At 42.4% G+C, this 14,070-nt stretch overlaps 1 protein-coding gene across 3 annotated transcripts in view; it reads left to right on the top strand.

Annotated features, from left to right (window-relative positions):
* The window catches only part of ACSL5 (acyl-CoA synthetase long chain family member 5), a 45,469-nt gene that overhangs the window by 9,639 nt on the left and 21,760 nt on the right, over positions 1-14,070 (top strand). For 2 of the 3 annotated variants that reach the window (XM_073904202.1, XM_025880472.2), the window contains exons 2-3: positions 7,610-7,794; positions 10,544-10,652. In XM_073904202.1, coding sequence (XP_073760303.1) covers positions 7,639-7,794; positions 10,544-10,652 — 265 coding nt within the window. In that variant the 5' untranslated portion in view covers positions 7,610-7,638. Of the gene's footprint in view, positions 1-6,124; positions 6,147-7,609; positions 7,795-10,543; positions 10,653-14,070 lie in introns of those variants that run through there. The other variant, XM_073904201.1, reaches the window with a different exon arrangement.

The raw sequence follows: 14,070 nt of genomic DNA, 5'->3' as shown, positions 1-14,070 counted from the left end.
GCCCAAGTAATCTGACTCAGGCCCACATCCCAAACCAGTACCTTACACAGACATTTGTGATGTATTTTAGTGAACTGATGTTTTTCTACAGGGTAAGTTACTCGTAGGGTCATTAGGCCCAAAAGGCACACATTTTAAATTGTGGTAGAAGGGCAAAAGGCGCATCTCTAAGGAGGCTGCCCCAAATTAACGTTTCCCTGATTAAGAGTGCATTTTACACTATTTCATCATTGCTGATCTTATGGGTGGGGAAGACATTTCCTTTAAATTTGCAACTTTAAAAACTATAAGCAAAGATGATTGTCTTTCTCCAGCCATAATCTGTTTTGCTGTGAATGTTCTGGTCATGACCTTTGCTTTTTGTTTTATTGTGTTTTGTTTTTCATTGACTTCGAAGCATTCCTTATCGAGGAAATGAGCTCTTTAGACAGGCAAAGTATTTGAAATTTGTCCCAGTTTATCTTTGTCTCTGGTATCTTTCCTGCAAGGCAGATATTTTTCAAGCTTGCCAATGTTTTCATTTATTGCTCCTAGGTTTTGTGTCTGTCTTGAGTCTTCCTCATGCCAGGATTATAAAAAGAATTTTTCTCTCATACTTTTTATCCCCAAATACTCTTAGGGTTGTCATTGTTTTATATTTAAGTCTTTGATCCATCTCGAACTTATTTTTGTTGTAGGAATAAGGCAGTAATTGGCTTTATGTCTTCTCTCTGAATGGCTAGCCAGTTGTCTCAAAACTTTTATTTAAGTGAAAAAAATCTATCTTTATTTGAAATGCAATTTAGTATATGATAATATATCCACTGGGAGTTTCAGGATTATTTTGTTACATAGTTTTCTCTATTCACCACCAATGGAAAGCTTTTCTAGCCCTACAGAAGCAAATTTGGTATTGTTTAACTCTGTTCCCCCATCCCCAATTCCTGTTATTTTTTCAAAAATTTTCTAACTCTTTTTAATAAGCTTTATTTTTCTGGGTGACCTTTAGAATTAACTTTTTAATCCCCAAATAGTTCCCATTGGTCTTTATTAGAGTTGCATTAGATATATAGATACATTTAGGAATATGGGGTCCCCTTGACTATTTTGAGTATGTTTTTGCAATTTTCAGACCTTTGATGCCCCTCACATCTAAACTTTTTGAACTGAGCCTTTACACATTTATTAATATGCTATTGTGAATTATATTTTCCCCATTATTTTTGAATTAGTTATTTGCATGAAATCAAGGAAAGCTATTGACTTTCTGGCTACTGATTTGGTAACTGGCCACCTTCCTGAATTATTTCATTGCTTCTAATTGCCTCTTCTTTCCTTAGAGGGTTTTTTAGGGTTCCCTTCTCAGCGGTTTTTTTAAAATTGAGAAACATGACCACACATTTTTATCTCAGATATACCTGAATGCTCGCTCTTTTGATCTTTGCATCATTTTAAATGGCACGAGGAGTTAAGACTTGCCCTCTTTGGGAGTCAATGCTTTTCCATATCAGGGTTTTCTCTGTTTAAGTTTTTTGAAACGGATCATCGTTGCAAATTATGTTATCTTTTACTTCTTAATAGAAGAAAACTGCATTTGATGCAGAAGAGTAAACTGGTGTAAGAAAAGAAAAGGTAAAAAGCCCTTAGCCCCAGGGCCTGAGGAAACTGGATGAAGGGTCTTGCAGTAGAATGCATATCTGGTTCATGTTCGTTGCATGTTAAGGAAAAGATTATTTTCATAAAGCTGTCGATTTGTAATGTTCTTTTGACCTCTTGCCATTACTTTGGAATTTGTCTAGAAATATTGGTTATGTGGTTAAGAACAGAGATGGAGGCTTCCTAAAGTTGAGAGTGGCAGGAATTTAGGGGGGCTGGGTTGGTGACTTAAAACCCAACCGAGAAGGCAAAACGTTCATATGCAGCCTTCTAAATCACACACAGGCCCCTCTGGAGTCATTGAGTTGTGAAGCTTTGGCACCTAGTCTCTAGGAGAAAGTGAGTCATTCAGTACAGCAGAATGGGTTAACTAACTGGGTATTAGAACCTGGGGACTCTGGTCTCTCTTTTAATGAGCTCTCCATCACCACAGAATGAGTCCATACCTGCAAGGGAACAGAGAAACCAATTAAATCCAAATTAGTATACCACTTTCTAGAAAGTAGATTTTTTTCCCCCAAAGCTCATAAGTGAAATTTACATCTCGTTTTTGCACAGAAAATAATGAGTTCTTCGGGCCTAAAAGCAAAGATAATTTGCCTTATCGTTCTTTGAATTCCAGAAACCTAGGGTAACCACAATTATTTATTTCTAGGCTAGATTTCCTGCTCACTACTGTGGATGACTTAATTTGACAAGATTCATCCTGTATTTTCTTTCAAGCTCAGAGGAGTATACTCATCCTGAGTAGTTCTTGATATGTGTTAGAAATACATCCTTTTCACCTTTCATCCCTAACCCAGGACTGTGCTAAATATTGATTTGGGAGCACCCATCTCAAGATTGGCCAGAGTGACTTTTGATGATCTAAGATCTGGGAGCTTGGGAGTGGGGAGTTTACTAAGGGACAGTGGGTTAACAGAGTATTGAAAACAGATAATTCTGAACCAGAAAACCGGTCATTTTTTTTTTTTCAACAACTACTGACTGAAAGCTAACTATGTGCCAAGCATGGTGTCAGCACTGGAGGTACAGGTGAACAAAACAAAACTTTTGTTCTAATTAGAGCATCAATTCAGTAGGGGCAACAGATGATAAGGGAGCAGTTCTATTTCAGATAGTGAACATTATCATGGAGAAGAGAGAACAAGGTTCTGTGATAGTGACTGGAGTGGAAAGGGCAATATTAAATAGGGTGATCAGAGAAGAGTCTCTGAGGAAGTGACATTTGAGTTGAGGCCCAACCTGTAATACACAACCATTGTGTAAGTACTACACAACCATTTCAGATCTGGGGAATAGTGTTTCAGGCAAAGTGAAAAGCAAATACAGAGGCTGTAAGGGAATTGACTTATGGTTGCAGAGCTGAATACATGTAGAAAAAATAAAATCTTTCAAAGGAAAGGGACTACGAAACAAACATTATTTGTGGGCTAAAGGGATAGCGTGAAAGCTTCAGAGCAAAAAACATAGTTGACCAAAAACTAGAGTAGTGGAAGGGCCCATTTAAGGACTTCATTCAGAGAACAGCAGACTTAAGGAAGAAATGGTGGCCCGAATCCTCAGAGGAGCAGAACCCAGAGCTGAATATGGGATGATCCAAACCTAGACACTAAGCCTGCTCCTGGGAGCTGGCAAGCAGGGGTTCAGGCAGAAGGTATCCTTCAGCTAGCTTGGGAATTAAATGTGTTAGGAGCCAGGAAATGAGTGACTGCGTACTACAGAGGAGGGGAGGCCCTGGAGTGAATCCAGGGGAAGGACTGGGGACAAAGGGACATCCTGGTGTATGGGGCTGTGGCGTGTCACTATCACCGTATTAAAAAGCAGAGGATGCTTTCCACCTGGGGCCATCCTAATGTGCAGTGTGGCTTGCTCAACCATCTGTAGATGACCCAGAACAGGAGCTCCCGTGTACAGTGTGACACAGCTTTACCACCATTACACTTTCCCCCATCCCACTATTTCCCAAATAGTGATGTAGAGGGAGGCGCAAAGTCTTACCACATCAGAGGCTTGCACGAGGCTCCGTGAAATGCCTGAAACAGAACTGTAATCCGAGTGACGCAGGACACATGACAAAAGAGACGGTGGCTTTTCTTCTCAGTTACTTGAGCACATCCGGAAGTGTTGATAGATTCTAAAGGTTAGACTGCTAACCAGAGCTTCCCAATCCAGTAGTGGTGGAGCCTAGAAGTTTTACCATCTCTTGGGCCCTCAGCTTCTCCCAACTGAACTGTGAGAGAGTGACATGATGTATGGTTGCAAATCGTCTCTGGCACTAGCATCATAAGGTGAAAAATGTGTGTATGTGTTAAAAAGCCTGTCAAGAGAGTAAAAAGACTATATAGAATGGGAGAAAATATTTGCAGATCATGTATCCGATAAGGGTCTAGTATCCAGAATATATAAAGAACTCTTACACCTTAACAACAAAAAGACAAACCACCCAATTTAAACATGAGCAAAAGGCTATAATAGACCTTTCTTCACAGAAGAAATACAAATAAACAACAAGCACATGAAAAGATGCCCGACATCATTAGTCATTAGGGAAATACAAATCAAAACCACAATGAGATGCCATTTCATACCTATTAGGATGACCATTATCCCAAAACCCCAGAAAACAGCAAGTGTTGGTGGAGGGCATAAAGAAACCAGAACCCTCTGTGTTGTTGTTTGGAACGTAAAATGGTACAGCCACTGTGGAAAACAGTTTGGTGGTTCTTCAAAAGAAGAACCATGTGACCCAGTAATTCCACTTCTATGTATTTACCTTAAGGGACTGAAAATAAGTATTCAAAACAAAATCTGCACACAAATGCTCATAGCACTGGTCACCATAGCCAAAACTGAAAACAACCCCAATATCTATCAGCCGATGAATGAATCAGTAAAATGTCCATACATATAGTGGAATATTTACTCAGCCCTAAGAAATGAAGCACTGACATGTGCTATACCATGGATAAACCTTGAAAATATTACGCTTAGTGAAAAAAGTCAGACAGAAAGTCACATATTACATGATTCCATTTATATGAAATATTAAGAATTTGTAAGAAATTATGCAAATAGAAACAAAGTTAGTGGTTTCCAGGGGCTGCGGGGAGGAGGGAGTAAGTACTTAATGGGCACGAAACTGTTTTGGACCTAACTAGAGTCGATGGTTGTACAACATCATGAATCTACTAAATGCTGCTAAATTGTACATTTTAAAATGGTTAATTCTATCTTCTGTGAATTTTGCCTCAATTTTTAAAAAATGTGGGGAAGCGGAGAGGAACCGCCTGAAATTCTGCACATATCCTATTTGAACTGGCTACTTGATTTGCCATGGCAAACAGAGTAAGCTATTTCGTTGACACATCCTTCAGTGTCTTCTGCAAATAAAATCCCTTGCCAGTGTAAGCAAGGTATTTCATTCTCCTGAAACTGCCGAACTGCCATTTGTAAGTATCTTCCTTGTTTGTAACAAAGTAGTCAGTCTCATCACGTTTGTGGGCAGTGTGACTGCAGTATGTCTAAAAGGGAGGGTTCAAGAACTGACAGACCATGGTCCAGATTAAGCCAGATGTCGTTTTGTCTCATACCAGACTTAACTATTTGAGCCAATAGTTAAAATGGAGGTTTCACAAAAATGCAGTGTTCCACGTTTTCCAGGGAGAAAAAAAAAATCTGATTATCTGGTGATCAGGGGCTCTCATTACGGAGTGGTCACAATCAGCCAGGGGTTGACAGCAGGTGCTGCTGTAGACTGGTCATGGGTTCTTTCTGTGTCCTTCCCTCCCCTTGTGCTACCTGCAGGGGGCTCTTCAGCCTCCCTCCTCCCCGCATCCCTTACCATCCCTCAAACATCAATTTCACCTTTAGACCCTCTTTTGAAGACATTGTTTGCAAAGTCTCTTATTAAAATGTCAATCTGCTGTCTGCAAAAAGAAAGCCAAAGTCCTTAGTGTGACAATTTGTTCCCATAGTTGAGAAGGGGAATGGAAGTAAGAATCTCTTAATTTGAAGGTGTGTAGGACAGAGCAGAGAATCCCAGATCAGAAGGTACCAGCAGGCTGGGGGCGGTAATGGCTGATGGTGCAAGGATGGGCGAACACAGAGCAGGTTTCTCTTCCCTTGAGCGCCGCTACCCACTCTCAATTTCACAATTCCCCCCCCCCCCCCCCCCGGGGGCTGCGCTGTTCCCCACCTGGCGAAAAACAAAGTTCTACACGGCTGGCTCTTGAACACATTCTGTCTCCTGGAAGTGCCACTTCACCACACCAATCCGGGTAAGGCTGGATTCCAAAATTCCCAGTTCTCAGAATCCTGGCAGGTGGTCACAATGGCACCCATTGTTAGGTAACCTAGCACCTATGGGGCCTCGCTTTTGTTTTTGTTGTGTCTTCTTTTTCTTCCCCTAAACACAATGTGGAAGAAACCAAGGAGTGGGGGACAGTCATCCCAGTCTCTGGAAGTTCAACTTTCCTCCATAAAATGGAAAGGGACTGCTCCAAGTTCAAGTAATAACCTGTCAGGGAGCAGAGGAATGCTCAGATGACTGACGGAAGGATTCTTGTGACTGTTTCTTTTCCCACACACAATTCCCAGGCCCCATAGCTTTGTTAAGGTGGTGGGAAGTGGTTGTCTTCATGGAGAAAGTTCCAGATGCCGGCTACTGGCAGTTGCCCCTAAAGTTCTCAGGGCAACTATGATCTTGATCTGATCAAACTTTTTCTTATCAGGCGAACTTTGCTCTCTTGATTCGAAGTGGGAAAGTTTGGCCTCATCTCTGAGGACACTGTGGTAAACTTTGAAGAGTACAAATTCTGAATTTCCTTTGCTGTTGCCTATAAGGTTCCAGACAGGTTTGGTCTCCTTGAACTCTATAACTAGACTCCTGAGGAAAGAGTGGTGGTTTTGTAGATTTCAATGGGGAAGCAGCAGTGGGAAATGGTGAGTGAATTTGGACAAGTCGCTTTACCCCTGAGAGCTTCAATTTTTCTCATCTCTAAAATGCTACTTCATGACATTGGTTGGATTAAATTTCATGATCCATGCAAAAAGCCCAGCCTGAAAACGGTTTTGGGCAAGAATTGGAAGAGACGGCCTCAGCCAGAGTAAGTTCCTAGGACCTGCCCAAACACTACTTCCTGCTACTAGAGCAGTTTGAAGCCAAACTTTGCTGGAAACTACAAGAAAAGCTGGGTTGGGGAAAACCTTTGTGGTTTCAGTTTCTTGAGATCTCTTCCTGGCCTGAATCTTTAATGCTAACTTGCTACCATGTGTCAAGTCCATTCTCCAGCACGCTTTCTGGGAACCTGGCTAACATTGCCTCCAGCAGAAATGGTTTCTCTAGGCTCCCTGGAGGAGAGACACTGGACACAGCAAGCTGACATGCTGTTGCTCTCTGAGACTCTCCCAATGCTTCAAAAAAGAGAGCAATGAGCAAGGCCTATCTGGTCAGCCGGAAATGTCCTTCATGTAGAATGCTTGATTTTTAAACTCTGTTGAGTCGCCTCTACAGATGTTCCCTTTTCTGCTTTATACTAGAGAAATCCAGGCAGAACAGTCCTTCCTGATGCTCAATCTGCCTGGGCAGGGGAGGGTCTCTAGAGTGCCCTCCTCTGACTACCAACTTAGGCTGGATCCAGAAGGGCTTCTTCTAGGCCCTGTGGGCCAAAAATTAAAAGGGCATTCATTTCATAAAATTGTCGAGGAAATGATTAACTTGTTTTCTTTGATCCTTTCTGCCTTGTGGGAGGACAGTCAAGTCACAGGAGCGGAGAGTGCATTCTATTATTTCCACATTGCTAAAGTAAATAGTAATAGCAATTCTGCTGCTAGAGAGGTCCAACCCTGGTTTTTTGGAAGGTCAGAAGTCTGTGTGTGTGTGTCTGTCTGTCCTTTTGTAAACACAACTATTGAGTAAAAATTTCAGCCATTTCCTCTAACTTTTTCTTTCCTTTTTTTTTTTTTTTTTAAGGCCTGAACTTCCTGCTGCTATTCACAAAGATGCTTTTTATCTTTAACTTCTTGTTTTCCCCACTTCCAACCCCGGCACTGATCTGCATCCTGACCTTTGGAGTCGTCATCTTCCTGTGGCTGGTCAGTAGACCTCAGCCAGTCTTGCCTCTTCTGGATTTGAACAACCAGTCGGTGGGAATTGAGGTAACTTACCAGTCCTCTTTTTCATTTGATGAAGCACAAACTGTAATTCAATACCTTGGGATAACTCAGAAAGAAGATGGGGTATAGGGTGAGCAAGTAAGCCTTTTAGGTTAGCAATCGCCAGAAAATCTACAAAATTAAACTTCGATTACTGGCGTATTTGGCTTTGTAATAAAAATGAAACCACAGCTAGGTTTTGTGAAGCCAATAATCTAGATCAGGGTTGGTAAGCTACAGACCGTGGGCAGAATCCACCTCTTTTATGAGCAACTAGCAAGCTAAGAATGGTTTTTACATTTTTAAAAAGACACGTTTAAAAAAAATAGAAAAAAAAGCAGTTCATATGTGTTCCACGGAGCCCAGTTTTTACTGCCTAGCCCTTTACAGAGAAATTTTGCTGACCTATGATCTAGATGATAGAGCCAGTGCTTTGGGGGTAGGAGAATGTCTTCATTGAGATACCAATATTTGAGAATGATAAAGAAGTTATTTCCTTGATTTAAAATCTGGCTTTGAGTTAATATTCATTCTTAAAACGGGCAGAAGTTGAAGTGGGATTTTCCCCCTCAATTCCCCAACTTTCAGCAAATCATTCAGCTTCCTACATCTCTGAGCAAAGGGAAAGCTCCCAGAATATTCTCCTCATCATTTTTCATGTTCAATCCTTTGCAGAGAAGAAAGCATTTCTGTTCCTTTATGAGGCTAACCCCTTCTGATCTTTTCAAGAACTTCTTTCCTCTACCCGGGAATCTTACTCCAAGTCACGTCTACTCCCCACCACCACCACTTTTATTTGGGGATGTTTGCACGTCCTCCGTTGGCATCTCCCTATGCTCCTGATCCTGCTGCTTCAGACCACCACCTCCTTCCAATCTTCCCTTTCCCCACTGGAGTTCTTTAAGAGTAGTCTGTTCATTTCCTTTCCTGAACTTCAACCCACTGAGACCATCTCCCCAAACTTCTCTGGCTCACTTATCACCTAACTTTGAAATTCAATGATTTCTCCTTCAGCCTTCCTCTCAACTGACTTGAGAATTCTCCTTTTCGTCTTTCATACTACCCTTCAATGAGATTTCTTCCTAACCCCAAGACAGTCTTGTCACTTAGCTTCTTTCCTCCCGTCAGCTAGAGTTTCAGTCTGACCATCTCGAGTCCTCTAAAGCAGGGGCTGCAAACCACATGCTGTCAAGGCCAGACGGTGAGTTGTTCAGGCTTTGCAGGCCACACGGACTCTGTGGCAACTACTCAGCTCTGCTGTTGTAACATGAAAGCAGCAGACAATATGTCAATGAATGAGCGTGCTGTGTTCCAATAAACCTTTATTTGTAAAGGCAGATGACAAGGCAGATCTGGCCCTCGATTATAGTCTGCCAATCCCTATGAAATCCTCCCAGCTGAGAAAATCCCTCCTCTCTCATGACTTGAAATTGTCCCTAAAAGGTTATGACACCTGAATCTGACTTCCTAGTTCTGATCTCTCCCCGGTCCCAGACAATGTCAGTGGCACACAAGCTCAACAATTCTCCTTATTGCTTATCTACACACACACACACACACACCCACACACCCCCTTTCCTATTTCCCCTCCTGCTCTATCTCAGTTAAATGCATCTCTTCTCATCCAGTTGCCTAAAACTGAGTCTGAATCATCTTTCCTTCTTCCTTTTTCCTCAGCCCTTCTATGTAAACAAAGAGTAAGATGCTACCTTCCTTTGCTAGACAGGGAACTTCATTGTTGACAGCTTGACTTAATGTGACATCTCCTGGAAATCTTCCCTGATGCTCTAGACTAAGTTAGATCGCTTGTTGTGTTATGTTACCCTGTCCGTCTTTAGCCCTTACCACAGTAGTAACTTACATTTTTGAATGTTTTATTTAACTGATGCCTAGTCCTCTCTAGACTAACTTGCGTGAGAGTGTAGCTTGTCTTTGAGGATGAGGACCTTGCTGCTCCAAGGTCCTCATCAGGGCCTGATCCTATGGTTCCAGCCGATATGTTTAGGCACACCTGTAGCTACCTTCTCTTCCTCTAATATCCCGATCGCTACAGGACAGACGGAGTCCATCCCCCAGACTCTGCAATGTGTCTTTTTGCCTCTGTGTCTTTATACAGCCTCTTCCTTCATTCTGCATTGTTCTTTCCCTCCCCTCTACCAAACTGTAACTTTCTGGTAAATGCTTCCTTATCTTCCAAGTCCCTATTAAGCATTATTTATTTGCGGGCTTTCTACTTAATACAGAATGGATAGCATGACTCAGCTCCCAGAATGTACATTTCTATTACAGCATGTACATCACAATATTACCGTTGTATGTTTGCCCTTTTCACCTCACCGCCACTCCACGATCTCTCATTCATGAGATGCTGATGGACAAAGATTCGGTCTTAACTCACTTTCATCTGTAGTATCTACTGCACAGTGCTGGCACCTAGTGTGCATCTGGGAGATGTTTAAACTGGGTATGATCTTTTGCAACATAAAACCATACTATTATCTCCTCGCTCCACATGTGTAGGTGTGTTGGCCGGTGGGGGTGGGGGGAGATCGCCAAAAACATGACTGTGACAGTCACTGGGTTTCTATAAGGTAGAGATATTACAATTTGGGGATTTAGAAAATTGATCGAATAAGAGGTCATTCCTGTGACCTCAATGTTCAGTATTGATGGTCTCTTCAATTCAATCCCTAAGGGTTTGGAAAGGGTGGGAGAGAGTCAGTCTTGGCCTCAACTTGGTCTTGTGTCTTAGGGCGGGGCACGGAAGGGCGCTGGCCAGAAGAGCAACGACCTGCTATGTTACTACTACTCAGATACCAAGACAATGTATGATGTTTTCCAAAGAGGACTTGTTGTGTCTGGTAAGCCTGGCAGTCTGACCTTGACTGCAAGAAGACCGAGGTGGGGTCTCGTCTCATACACTTCTCCGCTGTCTCACTTCTTAAACCCCAGTGGTAGTCTAAAGGCAGATGTACAAAATGCAGGGGACATAGCAGAGTATCAGAATGGGTGCTGGAAACAGTGTAGGACAGACTTGCATTTGAAACCCAGCTCTCCCATTTCCAGCTGTGTAACCTGGTGCAAAATCACTTTGCCCCTCTGGATCTGTCCCTTACTTAACACGAGGAAGACTTCCCTGTCAAGTTGGTAAAGAGCTGATAATAATGTGGAGGAAGGTATTTTGATTAACTCACTGTTATATTTGTTCAGAAACAGGACTTACATAAATGCAATTCCTTGCATTTATAGATGCAGAATCTGAGCCAGAATTAGCATTCAGGGCCCCTGACTTCTTACCTTGTCCTTGACCCTAAAGTTGGTCCTTGCCAGTACTCTTTAGTATCACAAAAGGCAATGATCTTTTGGACTTCCTTAGAAAGGCCACCATGTGGACTTTGGCAGGTTCGTTTGCAACGTATCAGGGCTCACTACTTGTTTCTGTATTACTGAACACAATGCGCTGTGTGCTAGTTTCCTTTCAAAATCAACCAGCTTATACTTCTCCCTACATCTTTTTTTTTTTTTTTTTTTTTGGTGACATTCTGTCCAGACATAGGTTTGCCTGTGTGACTTTTTTTTTTTTAAGATTTTATTTATTTATTTGAGAGAGAGAGAGAGCATGAGCCGGGGGGAGGGGCAGAGGGAGAGGGAGCAGCAGACTCCCCACTGAGTGGGGAGCACAATATGGGGCTCGAACCCAGGACCCTGGGATCATGACCTGAGCCGAAGGCAGACCCTTAACCGACTGAGCCACCCAGGCGCTCTTGCCTGTGTGACTTCTTATCCCTTCTTCCCTTCCGCCTTTGACTATGATGATATTTACTAGCCAACTCTTGTCAAGTGCCAACTATGCATCAGGCACTACACACATCTTAGCTGTTTAACCTCCTCTAAACCTTAAGGATTAGTTATTATTGCCTCTACTTTTAAAAATGAGGAAACAGACACTCAGAGGTTCAGGAACGTTCCAAAGGCAACAGAACTAGAAAATGTTGCAGCTGATATTGAAATCTGTCTGTTTGACTGGATTGTTCTATTTTCAGTGAGCTCTTAAGTGTTTTAAAAGAGTAGTTGTACCTTCAGACAAAGAAAGGTTTATTGTAAAGAAACCTTCTATATGAAGGCTCCAAACGGGACTTTACTTGATATTTCTGAGTCCAAATCAGTACTTACTTCCATGCAAATAACAAAACCCGAACCAACCATTAGTTTGTTGTTTGGCAACTTAAGATACTATATGGTTAATATAACAAACTTTCCTTGGGAATTTTCTATTTTTCACATTTTTCTTCCTTGAGTTTTCTTTATTGTGTTGTTATTGTAACTAGAAACAAGCCATTTAGCACATGTTACGTGGCATATAAGATCCTTCATTTAAAATATATTTTTCAAAACTGAATTACAACTCAACAGATAAAGTGAAATGGCTTCTCCTGTAAGCAGGCATGAGAAATAGAAAAATGATACGTCTGGTCCCAAGTGGAGATGAATACATCAGCCTTGATATATACTTTTTTTTTCCTTTTTTCTTTCTTTCTTTCTTTCTTTTTTTTTTTTTTTCTTTTTTTTTTAGAGAGGCAGTGGGGCAGAGGGAGAGGGAGACAGAAAATCTTAAGAATCCATGCTGGGCATGGAGCCTGATCAGGGCTTGGTATCATGGTCCTGAGATCATGACCTGAGCCGAAATCGAGGGTCAAATGCTTAACCAACTGAGCCACCCCGTTGCCCCTGCTCCAACATATACTTTTACCCTACCCAATAGATGGTCTGTATTGAGAATCTGCTATGGATAATGTTTAAAATACAGATCCCCTAGCTCCACCCTGTTGCAGTGGATCAGATTTCCACACAGTGAGACCTAAGAATCTGAATCTTGAACAGAGCTTCTCAGGGGTTCCACATGTCAGAATTTCAACTCTGCTTAGCGGAGGGCAGCAACTTTGCCAAGAAGTTAACCGGTGGGCTCTTTGTAGATGACCCCACCTTTAGAACAGATGGACATCTGAGTTGAATATATTAATCAAAGGCTAGGCTGTTGCCTGGTCAGGACTTGGGCTAAATAGGCTGAAGCTGATTAGGGCACAGAATTTAATGAGACTTCAGTTGGCGCCCCTTAGGGCCAATTATTTGACTTGTTCCTTGGCCATGGGCCTCTAGCTAGAACTTTCATCATTAGGGAAGTGACGTGATGCGGTATGACTTTTCCACATTTGCTGCCATTTCTTACTGGGTGAGCCTGAAGAGACTGCCCCAGTCCTCCATGGTGCTTAGTTAGTACCTTAGGGATAACAGTAGTCGGTTAATGTGCACAGAGAACATTCCATCAGTGGTAGCTAGCACTAGTGAGGAACATTCTGCAGTGGTAGACCACTGGGGTGCATTCTCTGGGATGGAGCCGAGGCTGGGAACACCTCAGGAGCGGGACTTGCCTTGCCTCTGGGAAAGCTACAGCGTGAGCCCTGATGTCTTGAGCTGTCATATAGCTGTTCCAGCAGAGAGGAAAAGTCCTCGCATTTCCTGTGGACAGGCTCCTCATTCATTCTGTAAATATCTCTTTCGTCAGAGGGGCTCTGTCTTCCCAGCTTTCTTTCCAGTTTCCTCTGTCACTTAGATTGGAAATTCACTGATTTGCCTCTGAATTCGTAGTCACCGTCTCTGAATGCTTCCTTTCAGCAAGACCCAAATCCCTCTCAGCAATTTGACTAGAGCCTCTAGGTAAAATTTCCTTCCCTTCTACCTTTCTCTCAATAACTCCATCTCGCTCTGGCTTAGACGTGGGGGCTTCTCGGTTAGTTAGCGTGGCTCCCTCACCTAACATCACCATTCGCATGGCTCTCCTGGCTGACATTGCTGTTTATTCTAGTAAGTGGAGTTCCCGAACTTTAGCTCTTCAGACATTTAATTCTTCTGTTGTCAAATGTATGACACAATTGTAAAGATACTGAAGGCAGGTGTACGTGCGTATGGACAAGAGTGTACCTGTGTGTGTGTGTGCACGGGTGTGTATATATTTCTGTAGTTCCTTATGAGCCTCAGTATCTCAGGAGACATTCTCATACAAACAGGCAAAGTACATTAACAGATGATTCAAGAGAGTAAATGAAACAAGGGTAACTTTGATAGCTATTAGAAGGGCCCCTGGGTGGTTCAGTCGGTTAAGCATCGGCCTTCGGCTTAGATCATGATCCCAGTGTCCTGGGATCGAGCCCCACATTGAGCTCCCTGCTCTTGCGTGGGAAGCCTGCTTCTCCCTCCCTCTCTCTCTCTCTCTCTCTCTCA

Source organism: Callorhinus ursinus, unplaced genomic scaffold, assembly GCF_003265705.2.
Source record: "Callorhinus ursinus isolate GAN/ISIS: 27379988/994484 unplaced genomic scaffold, GSC_fseal_2.0 scaffold20, whole genome shotgun sequence".
NCBI classification, from domain to species: Eukaryota; Metazoa; Chordata; class Mammalia; order Carnivora; family Otariidae; genus Callorhinus; species Callorhinus ursinus.
This window is presented reverse-complemented; position numbering and strand designations above follow the sequence as displayed.